The sequence below is a fragment of the Oncorhynchus kisutch genome, linkage group LG18 (assembly GCF_002021735.2).
Source record: "Oncorhynchus kisutch isolate 150728-3 linkage group LG18, Okis_V2, whole genome shotgun sequence".
Taxonomy (NCBI): domain Eukaryota; kingdom Metazoa; phylum Chordata; class Actinopteri; order Salmoniformes; family Salmonidae; genus Oncorhynchus; species Oncorhynchus kisutch.
The window spans coordinates 23605754-23618447 of NC_034191.2; the positions used below are offsets into that span (position 1 = coordinate 23605754).

Below are 12694 nucleotides of genomic sequence, written 5' to 3' on the forward strand. Positions count from 1 at the left end.
CAGCCAGTTATGGGGGAGGTTGGATCAAACACATTCACGTGACATCTACACAGCCTTTACGCCAGCCAGTTATGGGGGAGGTTGGATCAAACACATTCACATGACATCTACACAGCCTTTACGCCAGCCAGTTATGGGGGAGGTTGGATCAAACACATTCATATGACATCTACACAGCGTTACACTAGCCAGGTCTGGGAGGGAGGTTGGATCAAACACATTCACATGACATCTACACAGCCTTTACACTAGCCAGGTCTGGGAGGATCAAACACATTCACATGACATCTACACAGCCTTTACACTAGCCAGGTCTGGGAGGATCAAACATATTCACATGACATCTACACAGCTTTTACACCAGCCAGGTCTGGGAGGGAGGTTGGAGGAAGGGAATGATCGGATTGCTATGAGTAGACAGTTACCTAAAGCATATCAAGCTTAGTGATGCTCTTCTCTCTGGTTATGGTCTAAATATAACAAGCCTCATTGTAGGAGGTTATGGAGATGACTGTAGATATTTAGATCAGAGAAAAATAACACAAGACAATATGTCTACCAATTCGAAATGAATACATTGGCAGATACAGGCTATCTCTAAAAGTGGAGTGTGTGCGTGTGTTCCGTAGTGCGTGGGTGTTGTTCAGTGGGGTCAGAGATAGCGTCGGCCCACTCCATTGTTTTGGGACAGATGCCAAGTGAATTCCTCCTACTTTCTTTTCCCTAAGTTAAATTCTCTTGCTTAAACAGTATGTTCTGTTCTGGTTCCATTTGTTAATGGATGCTGTACTTATGTTCTTAATGAGCCGGTCTTGCCCCTTAGTCCAGGTATACTGTCCAAGAGACTTTTGCCTTATTTCTACAGTGTGTGTCCACAAGCACACACACACACACACACACACACACACACACACACACACACACACACACACACACACACACACACACACACACACACACACACACACACACACACACACACACAGTCTTGTATAGCTAACCTTTGGGGTCACTCAATTCAGTCCCATTCCAAATCCTATTTTCCCTTAACCCTAACACTAACCTTAACCCAAAAACCTAACCTTAACCATAACCCTAAATCTAAACTTAGCTCCTAACCCTAACCGTAAAACTAACCCTAACTCTAAACCTAATTCTAACACTAACACTAATTCTAATCTTAACCCAATACCTCCTAAAAATACCATTTGACCTTGTTGGGACCAACAAAATGTCCCCAGTTGGTCAAATGTGTGTTAGTTTACTATTCTTGTGGGGACACTTCCGCACGCGAACATGCACACACAGTCACTCATGAATTTTCATCACTTTTCGGGGAGTAAAAATGTATTCCTCATACAAAATCCTATTTTGCCTAAACCCAACCCCAAACCTAACCCTAACCATAACTCTAACCTCAACCCCAACCCCCTTAACCTATACCTAACTTCTAACCCTAACCTCAACCCCAAACCCAAAACCTAACCCTTAAAAAAGTCCTGACTTTTCAAAAATGTTCTTGTTTTCTAACCTTGTCCAGACATTAGGTGACTGGTCAGGACTTTTTGTTCCTGATAATGTAGGAAACAATATACACACACAAACACACACAGACACATGAATAATTTCATGAAACCTTTGTTTTGCCATCATTTCAGGTTATTCAAAGTCATATTGGAGGCCAGCAGATATTTGAAATTCGAGGTTCTGAATGATTAAAAAGCCCAATCCATGAATAGGCTTGGCAATGAACTGTCAGGCATATCTATGGGACCCAAGATTAAACCATGCAACCTTGTTTACAAGTTCGAACACTGGAACACTGGAATATGAGATGCAATCTACACCTCGATTAGGATGATAGATATCCTCATTATTATTTTTGTGTAATTATTTCTATAAAGCCTACACTTTCTTGTTCTGAACATCTAACACCAGTGGGGTGGATGTTGCTTCATGACAATGATTGCAACAGCAGCTGCTCACCGATTTGACAGCTCCAACGTGCCAAAAGAATCCTCTATGTGGGTGTGTACTATTCCTGGTTGCTTGATCTGATTGGCCTAGTGTTTGCTTTTAACCCAAGCAGAAATTTGATTAAGCAGAAATTTGATTATGTCAGTGACTTTTGTGATGGGTCTGTTCACTGTTAATAGCTGTGATATCTTCATAATCGCTTGGCAGGGGAAAACAATCTCCCAATACACTGAAGAAGCTGACTCAGAGACGGTGTTACACTGCTGGGTGGTGAGTATAGCTATTTCTGTTACCAGGGATTCTTACTCAATCGGAAATAATTTAGAAAGGCAACAGTGAAAAAGCTGGGAATAATATAGCCAGGATTTGGCTCCTTTCCCTGGTACCCTATGACATTGTGTTTTTGGTCAATAATGATGACAGAAGAACTGTATCACCCACATAGTTCTTGGCAGTCATACAAAAAATGGTGGTTCAATGCATGCTGTATTTACAGTACAGACGGTACTAAATTCATACATTGCCTTGGATTTCTATTTCTTGTTTGTACTGTATCATTATTCTCTACCAGCTGCCTGTGCTTAGTAGTGTGTTTGTGCCCAGAGCTTCTGTGCAAGATGAGATTGTTCCACACCAATTACAAATGGTTGCTTAAGTCTGTTTCTCATGATTCGATGCACCTCTAATCCAGTTGTCAGGTAGCATGTGTAAAAATCTCAACTATTTTACAGAGCCTTGGGTGAAATCAGGACTTGCTCACGCAGCAGCTTGTGTTGTATACTCTCACTTCCACTAGCTCTCTCTGTCAGGAAAATAACTCCTAACCACACATAATTACAGAGGACTAAATCAATTAACAAACTAACAAACACACACACACACGCAGACAGTCAGACACCCACATAAACGTGCACGGTTCTCTAACAGAAACATACTGTACTGTGCTTTTGGCCATATTAGGTTTATTCCAATGAGAACACACATAAAACAGATGACATTCCACCTATGGGAGAAGTTATTTTCTCTAATGATAAAGGATCTTTATGCAAATGGCATAAATATGATGCTACAATGTCACAGTGAAATAAAATACATTGATGGGACAAGTGTTTGGAGAAATGCAAATAAATGTTATAGAAGGGGGAGAAGGGTTTAATTTAAGAGATTTGTCATCTTAGCTATCATCAATATATTGGTTTACAATATCTGTAGAAATTGTTCATTGTAGTTTGCATGCCTAGAAAATACCCTGTATTATTAGCAGTGTATTAAACTTGCTATGTCGAGGGGACAGTTCATTATCATGCAAGCTCTGTCATACACATCCTCAAAAGAAAACTGTAGAAAATGTGACACACAGGACAAGCGACAGAGTCATACACTCTCTCAAGCAGAGACAACAGTAGCTAGCTGAGTCCAGACCAGGACTATGGGTAGAATAAAACTGAATCTGGACATCTGCAAAATCTGTGTACGCGACCAATACAATTGCATTTTATTTAGATTTGATTTAAACAGAACTAACCAAAGGTGAAATAAGACGAATAGCACAAAAAGCTTATGTCACAGTGCAGGGAAGAAATACTTATGAGCGTACATATCATTATAAACCTGCTTGTATCATCAGTAGCCTATACTCAACACCATGCACTAAAATATGCACCAGTCAGGGGCAGGAGGGGGGACAGGGATGGAGGGAAGGGGGGCATATCAGGGTCACAGGGCTTGTGCTTATGTATCATGAATATCAAAATGAGGTACTGCCCGTTCCTCTGGGTCCAATACTGAGGGACTCTCTGGGTTCTGTGTTTTGCTCTAGTATATTCGTCACACGTAATGCGATTAAGCATGACAGTGGAACCGCAAGGGAGATTGGACAAAATACGAGGGTGATTGGACAAAGAGACAGCGCTTGATCTATAGCGGCGAGCTGAACTGAGCTGAGCTCTACTTCCTGCCTACAGGTACGAAGGAGGGCTGAAGCGCGGCTGCGTACATATTGCCTTCAGTTAAGAGATTCCATAGTGGACAACTGTAATAACAAAGCGTGATGGGATTGAAGATAATGATCTGGTCCGCACATATTCTGTCGGAAGCTGAATCAACAATCTCTAAATTTAGGATATTGGATCATTTGTAAGCTGTGATATTCGTTCGTCATGGCTACCTGTTCCACTTCAGGTTATACAGTATATCACTTGAGCTATTACTACTGTAATGGAAATATGTGGTCGCCTCAAATATAAAAAGACAATACGACCAATCTGGAGCATATTATGTGTATTATGTGTTTGTATAATTGTGTATGTTAGTTTGTTTGTGTGTATTTGTGTCTGCAAAACAAATATATACTACAGATTGACACTCTAGAGAATTATTGCATGGGGAGGGGGGGGATCTTTTATCTCCAAGCAATGCAATGGAACAAGCTGGCCATTGACTAAATGAGGCATAGTCTTTAGTAACTTTGTCTCTGGTTTGGCTTATCTGAAGTAGTCAGTCCAGTCCGGGCTGGTCTTCCAGAGCTGCAGCCGAGCCGTTGATCTCTCCCCTCTCCCCCTCCTCCCCCTTGTCCACCTCTTTGGTGAGTGGGTTGTGGGTGGACAGGGGTTCCAGGGTGTAGGGTTTGGGGGGCTCGGGCGTCAGCGAAGAGAGCGTGGGGAGCAGCTGGCCCTCTCGTAGTGTAGCGGCTAGCTCTTTAGCGCTGCACGACGGTGTGTTGGTCTCGTAGATGTCGTGGAAGCTGTTGTAGTCCACCTCGTAGAAGCCCTTCTCCAGAGACAGGACCGGGGTGAAACGCCAGCCCCACAACACCTCTTTGTCCAGATAAGAGCTCCGGGCCTGGCAGGTCATCCCTGTTAACACACACAGACGCGATCACACGTGCACACACACAAACGCACATGCACAGACAGAAATACACACACATACACACACACACACACACACACACAAACACACACACACACACACACACACACACACACACACACACACACACACACATACACACACAAACACAGAAAGGGAGAGCCAGATGGAGGGAGGAAGAGGAATAATAAATTATTCACAAACAACACTCAACTCCAGAGTCAATAATGGTCTGAGGTCTCAGGATCAACAAACAGGGAGGATCAGTGAGAATAAGATATGAGGAGCATCAGGACTGAGAGGTCCAAGAAGATATGTTCCACCTGGGATTCTCTGTGTGTCTATGCTAATATCCATACCTCTGGAGAATCTGTCTCATAACCTGATAGGAATCCAAAGTGTGCTCTACAAAGCATTGTAAGTTAGATCTCACTAACCATACAGCCTGCTGTAGTGTCCAACTTAATTGATGGGGAATACAGTATCTATCCAAATTGAGTATGTAGCATATACTGCCCTACCAAGCAAATGGGCAAAAAATATTTATACATTTAAACCATGCTTTATCATGTGGACAAATATCCTGCCTCCATTGTGTTGTGTTATGGAGAAAATGGGGGGGGGGGGGGGGCTCATCACTTACGTCTGTCACTGCCTTTTACCTTGGTTTCACCGAGCTTTGGGCTGTAGTGTCTATGGTTTACCTTGGCATTATTGATTGTTCTTTGCTGATACAAGTATCAAACTGTATGAAACTGACAGACATATAAAAATAAATATATGAACATAAGTTGGTGTAAAAACAAAATGTAATTGAAACGTATTCCTCTGGGTGTACCAAGGTCAAAGGTCATGTCAGAGGTCAGGGTCAATATGAATAAAAAATAAGACAACAAATAACCACATATCCAGTGATCTGCCTACAACTAATTTGGTTGGACAATAAAACAACTTTAAAGCCATTTTTATCAGTTCCACTTAATCAGCTGCTCTTTTTTTGGGTAGGGGTGAACCCTGGAGGGTCCTCATGGTAATTGACAGCACACAGCATCCTTGATAGACAATCAATTGATCTGAGAAGCCAACTGCTTCTTTAGGGAACTGGCATAGGATCATTTTTTCTTGGTGAATCACTGAATAAACATCTCTTGGGTCTGTTGGGGAAAACAAAGACCCACCTATCTGCTGTGATCTAGTGCTAAATAACAGCATCTTCAGGAGCCTGCTACACTCCTGCTGTGATTACATCAGGGCATAGTAAATCCATTACTCTGAGTGGGAAGAAGAAGACAAACACTGTCTATTCTATGGGAAGGATAGAAAGATGCGATATGGTCCTGTTGACTCAGCCCTGTCTTATAGACAAGAAGTAACATAGTAAAGGTACATCCGGGACACTCAAATTAGTATGATATGCTACGTTTGGTTACATAAGACAGATGATTACTTCAGGCAAAAACAAAGGTTGCTAACGTTAGCCACCTAGCCACCTAGCTAGAATTCATAACATATCATACATTCCATTTAGCAAATTTGAACCATCAAATCAAATCAAATGTTATGTCACATGCACCGAATACAACAGGAAATACTTACTTACCCTTAACCAACAATGCAGTTCAAGAAATAGTATTAATACAATTTTTACTAAATAAACGAAAGTAAAAAGTAATACAATAAAATAACATGCACCTTAGACAAATACATTTAAACACATTTTTTCATAATTCCTGACATTTAATCCGAGTAAAAATTCCCTGTCTTAGGTTAGTTAGGATCACCACTTTATTTTAAGAATGTGAAATGTGTCACGAGCGTTTGTAGAATTAACGGACCAAGCGTGCGTGGAGTTCCACATGTTTATTCAATGAAACTCACAAAAACAATAAAGAGTAATGAAACGTAAAGCAAATGCAGTGCTCAGAGGCACTACACAAAAACAAGATCCCACAAGAAACAGATGGGAAAAGGCTGTCCAAGTATGATCCCCAATCAGAGACAACGATAGACAGCTGCCTCTGATTGGGAACCATACCAGGCCAACCTAGAAATAATGAAACTAGAATGCCCACCCTAGTCACACCCCGATGTAACCCAAAATAGAGAATAAAGGATCTCTAAAGTCAGGGCGTGACAAAATGTAGGAATAATAGTATAGATAATGATTTATTTCAGCTTTTATTTCTTTCATCACATTTCCAGCGGGTCAGACGTTTACATACACTCAATTAGTATTTTGTAGCATTGCCTTTAAATTGTTTAACTTGGGTCAAATGTTTCAGGTAAGCTTCCACAAGCTTCCCACATTAAGTTGGGTGAATTTTGGCCCATTCCTCCTGACAGAGCTGGTGTAACAGAATCAGGTTTGTAGGCCTCGTTGCTCACACAAGCTTTTTCAGTTCTGCCCACATATTTCTATGGGATCGAGGTCAGGGCTTTGTGATGGCCACTCCAATACCTTGACTTTGTTGTGCTTAAGCCATTTTGTCATAACTTTGGAAGAATGCTTGGGGTCATTGTCCATTTGGAAGACCCATTTTGCGACCACACAGTTCTATTTTTGTTTCATCAGACCAGAGGACATTTCTCCAAAAAGTACAATCTTTGTACCCGTGTGCAGTTGCCAACTATAGTCTGGCTTTTTATGGCGGTTTTGGAGCATTGGCTTCTTCCTGCCTGAGCGGCCTTTCAGGTTATGTCGATATAGGACTCATTTACCTGTGGATATAGATACTTTTGTACCTGTTTCCTCCAGCATCTTCACAAGGTCCTTTGCTGTTGTTCTGGGATTGATTTGCACTTTTCGCAACAAAGTACGTTCATCTCTAGGAGACAGAACGCGTCTCCTTCCTGAGCGGTATGACGGTTGCGTGGTCCCATGGTGTTTATAGTTGCGTACTATTGTTTGTACAGATGAACGTGGTAACTTCAGGATTTGGAAATTGCTCCCAAGGATGAACCAGACTTGTCGAGGTCTACAATTTGTTTTCTGAGGTCTTGGCTGATTTCTTTTGATTTTCCCTTTCCCTTTGTCAAGCAAAGTACATCCACAGGTACACCTCCAATTGACTCAAATGTTTATATTTTATTGAACTAGGCAAGTCAGTTATGAACAAATACTTATTTGCAATGACGGTCTAGGAACAGTGGGTTAACTGCCTTGTTCAGCAGCAGAATGACCGATTTTTACCTTGTCAGCTCAGGGATTTAATCTTGCAACCTTTTGATTACTAGTCCAATGCTCTAACCACTAGGCTAACTGTCCCTGATGTCCTTACACAGCTCTCTGGTCTTGGCCATTGTGGAGAGGTTGGAGTCTGTTTGATTGAGTGTGTGGACAGGTGTCTTTTATACAGGTAACGAGTTCAAACAGGTGCAGTTAATACAGGTAATGAGTGTAGAACAGGTCTGTGAGAGCCGGAATTCTTACTGGTTGGTTGGTGATCAAATACTTATGTCATGCAATACAATGCTAATTAATTACTTAAAAATCATACAATGTGATTTTCTGGATTTTGTTTTAGATTCCGTCTCTCACAGTTGAAGTGTACCTATGATAAAAATTACAGACCTCTACATGCTTTGTAAGTAGGAGTTGTTCTCCCCACTGTATGTAGGTAGGTGTAAAGTGACTATGCACATACTATATACTATGTCTATACCATATTATACATTTTAAAAAATTGTTACATATTGTACGTTCAGTAAATTTATAACATGCTGTATAATATGGATTGTAACTCGTGACATATATGAAATGTGTGGTGGACATCCACAAATTACATACAGAATAAAACAAAATGCTCTGAAACCTGGTTGGTTGACTCTGAAACCAGTGTTTGTTCATGTTTCAAATTAAGCATTAAACCCACCTTATAATGTACAATGGATGTTTTTCCATACAATTTCAAAATCCAGGTTAACATGTGAATTATATGTGGGCTGAGTGTGCATTATACAAATGTGTCTGGACTACACGAGTAAACTATATGTGATTATATCATGCAAATGTTTCATAATACAACAACAATATAATATATTTGACATATTCATGAATCTGTTAGTAATTATTTTTTAAGTTTGACGTGCTCTTCTTTGAAATCGCACAGAAGGAGAGATATTGGGGAAGAATGTTCAGTAAACAGACAAAACTATCTCTCTCCCCACCCTCCCTCCCTTTCATATCCCTAGGACTAAGTTTCTTCTCTCTTTTAAAGCAATGCATACCCAAGGACATCTTTATATAGATTTCAACATTTACTCAACAACAAAGATGTTGGATAAAGGAATAAAACAGGCATATTTGGTCTATAAATAAGGGGAAATTGTTTCATCCCCCAACTCTTCTGAGAACATTAAAAACAACAGCAGTGCATGTAGGCAACAATAAACACAACAGGAAGCTCTTTGATGACTAGGGTCTTTGGGCGTAGCAGCTCCACTAGCTACATCATTATCAGCAGGGCATTCTTATTTGTGATTAAACACAAAAAAAACTGTATATTCCACATTTAAAAAAATGACTGAAGTAAACCAGTGCATGTTGTTCACCACCATTTTTCAACAGCTTTTCTTAGAGTTGGGATTGGAAGAATCCATGGACTTTTATAACACTGCGCCACAGGGGTCTCTACACACCCCTCCTCTCCATCCCCATCCACAGTCACTTCTCAGGGCCATCAAGCTTGAAGAGGCATGTGTGGGAGAGAGATGTCACCTCTCTGCAGCATTCATTTAGCATCCAGCAGCAGCACAACAGAGCCCATTCACCCACATACTGGACCTGGATCCCTCTTAAGCCTGGGAGTCAATAGAACACTGGAATGTGTTTCTGTCCCCTTAAAAACTCTGGCCATCACCTCAAGGCCAGGGTTCCTCTGGCTATTTTTATCTAAAGAGCTGTGTGTGCTGCAGTGAGTTCAGCTGACACAATGGAACGCTCGTACGCGGGCACACATGCACACACAGCACTGGGTAACACAGTTTCTCTGGACCAAATAATATAGTCAGTCCACCCTCAAAACATTAGCTTACTAGGGATTGTTTCATTATAATGTGTACTATCTATAGCTACTTTATATACCATATTTAGCTGCTATTTAGCTGCTATTTATAAACGTTTTATAAAAATGACATATCAAATAGCCTAACTGTGGAAAAAAGTAGTCGGCTTGATGATATTTTCGACCACTATTTATTGTTGAATTTAGCGGTTTTTGTCTGGCTAATAGCCTACACAAATGGGCTGCAATAATCAAGGTAATTTAAATTACATTAAATTAAATCCAACTTGCTTTTTTGTGTGCAAATGTTTTAACCACTGGTTAAAGGTCCAGGTTGTGCACAAGACTGTTTTCTATACTGAGTATTGCCAACCCAGAGAGCCTTTCCTGAGACATTATAGGCCTATGTCCATTGCACTGCACACAATTTAAACTTAGTGTTGAATAATGCATCCCAAGATATATCAGAGATAAGGGACTATTGATATTTGCAACCACACAATTCAAACACTGGTTCACCAGTATGAATGAAATCAAGCCCTCAAGAACTGTTGTCCGCTAAGTATGACAACCTCCTTGCATCTGCTAATTTATTGGCTGTCCCGTGTCCAGACGACCTGTCCCCAGAGCTTCCTATACAGTTTATCTCTTTCCATAACGTGTTGAGGCCAGCAATTAAAGAGAATGAGATGCTCAATTAAAGATGTTGCAAAACTACCGTATTTGAAGCACAACTCCCTTCTACCCAGTTTCCCTGATGGTGCTACTGCAATCCTGCTGTTTTCACCATCCCTGTAACTTCTACAGGGAGATTGTTTTCTAAACAAAACATCATAAAGAACTACCTAAGAAGCATTAGGCTCTCAGTCTGAAAATGAAAAGAAATCACTTTCAAGCCCTAAGGCACTTTTCCAGTCACATTCCTGAAGCCCAAGAAACAAACACTTAGCTTCCTAGTACATATGGATATTAGGGGGCTGCGGGGGTGTCCGGTACGACAGTTACACATGCACCCACACACACCCACACACACACACACACACACACACACACACACACACACACACACACACACACACACACACACACACACACACACACACACACACACACACACACACCACACACACACACACACACACACCCACACACACACACACACACACACACACACACACACACACACACACACACACACACACACACACACACACACACACACACACACACACCACACACACACACACACACACACCACACACACACACACACACACACACAGAATGACGGCTGGTAACACGATGCAGGCTGCACGGGGACACAAAACACCCTGTTTTCTCTTGTAAATGGCAATACCTGCCGATGTGTGTTTTCTGTTCAGTTTGTCAAGGAGAAAAAAATAAGCTTATTCGCTTAGCTAGGCTTGAATTGTAAATGGTAGAGGGTCTCATAAGATGTTGATTTGTGATATTGTATTTGAAGCAGGTTCTAATAAACAGTGTACTGATATATTAATAATGTGCTGAGAGAATGATAATCAGAGTATCTTACAAGACCATTTGATGTATTCCCTTTATATCTGTTGCTGTTGCATTGACAAAGACATGGATATAATGTTCTTTGACAAGATAAATCATCATCTTGTTTTCTAATTATCTGAAATGCTCAAGGTGAGAGAAATTACATTTGTCAGTGGTATAAGTGGCTGACTCAGTGTTTTTTTATCTTCAGGGTGGTAGGTTGTCAGTGATATAAGCAAATGTCAGATTTTATTTTTGTCAATGAGATTATGCTTATGCAATCAGATGCTGGCTGCAGGGCTATACATGTCCACGGTGCAAAAATGGTACATGAAAAGGGCAGTTTTTTTTTACTGTACTTCAAGAGATGGATATGTGTTTTGCATTGGGGGCTGTTTAGCATGCCCTCGGCTTGGCTATAGGAATGGATCCCACGAACCATCCAGATGATTCCACTATTAATCAAAATCATTACGATGTTGTCAACAGCACATTAACTACAGTACAAGCCTAGTAATTTAGCACTACAGCAGAGAATGTACCCCATCTAGAAGCTATCTAGCCATAATAGAGCAGAATAACAAACTCATACATTTATAATGACAAGTGTGGACATAAATTCAAAAGTTGCTGCAGCATGGGGGTTACTGTAATGGTGTCTTTGACCTTATAATACATCCACTGGTTGTTAACTCTGAGTAACGAATCGAAAGTGAGCTATCATTACCCAGTCCAGGTACTGTGGGCTTCGATCCAACAGTGAGAGTTGTAGGCTTATGCTTTCTCTGGCTTATAGCCGACACCAAGATGACTGATCAATTGGGCCATTCGTCAGATGCAGTACTTTGTAATTTACACAAAGTCCACAAAATCAATGTCATTAGCAAGAGCCGACCATATTGATTTCCTCTCCTGCAGATGAACAACATTTAATGCAAAATGGTTGAAGGCCACAATTCCCAAGTCAGGAGAGGTCCTTCTGTTAATTCCTGTGAGAAACGCTTGTGATTGCTTGTGTAAGACCCCTTTAGTATCATGACATAGTGGAGGAGGGATTACTCAACGACCAGTGATTGACATGACGACATGGGCCCATCGTGGCATGCTCCTACTGGTCAAGAGGAAAGCGATGCGATTTACTGCCTGAGTCTAGGCATCAGGCACGGTGTGAGTGTGAGGGTTGACTACTTGTGGTATGGGAAGAAACATTTTATAAATAAAAATCCTAAAAGAACTAGAGCAGAAATGTTCAGATGCATGAAAAGCCGTGCCAGATCAAATTAGAGGTTGGAGATTTCTGTATTTTAAAAATAGGGGAAGATG

The 12694-nt window shown here is 41.0% G+C and overlaps 1 protein-coding gene across 1 annotated transcript in view; it reads right to left on the reverse strand.

Annotated features, from left to right (window-relative positions):
- Positions 1-2922: 2922 nt before the first annotated feature.
- LOC109909207 (G protein-activated inward rectifier potassium channel 4) overlaps positions 2923-12694 on the reverse strand; it is a 37515-nt gene continuing 27743 nt past the window's right edge. The window contains exon 4 of the mRNA XM_020508250.2: positions 2923-4832. Within this exon, the coding sequence (XP_020363839.1) occupies positions 4474-4832 (359 nt within the window). The 3' untranslated portion in view covers positions 2923-4473. The remainder of the gene's footprint in view (positions 4833-12694) is intronic.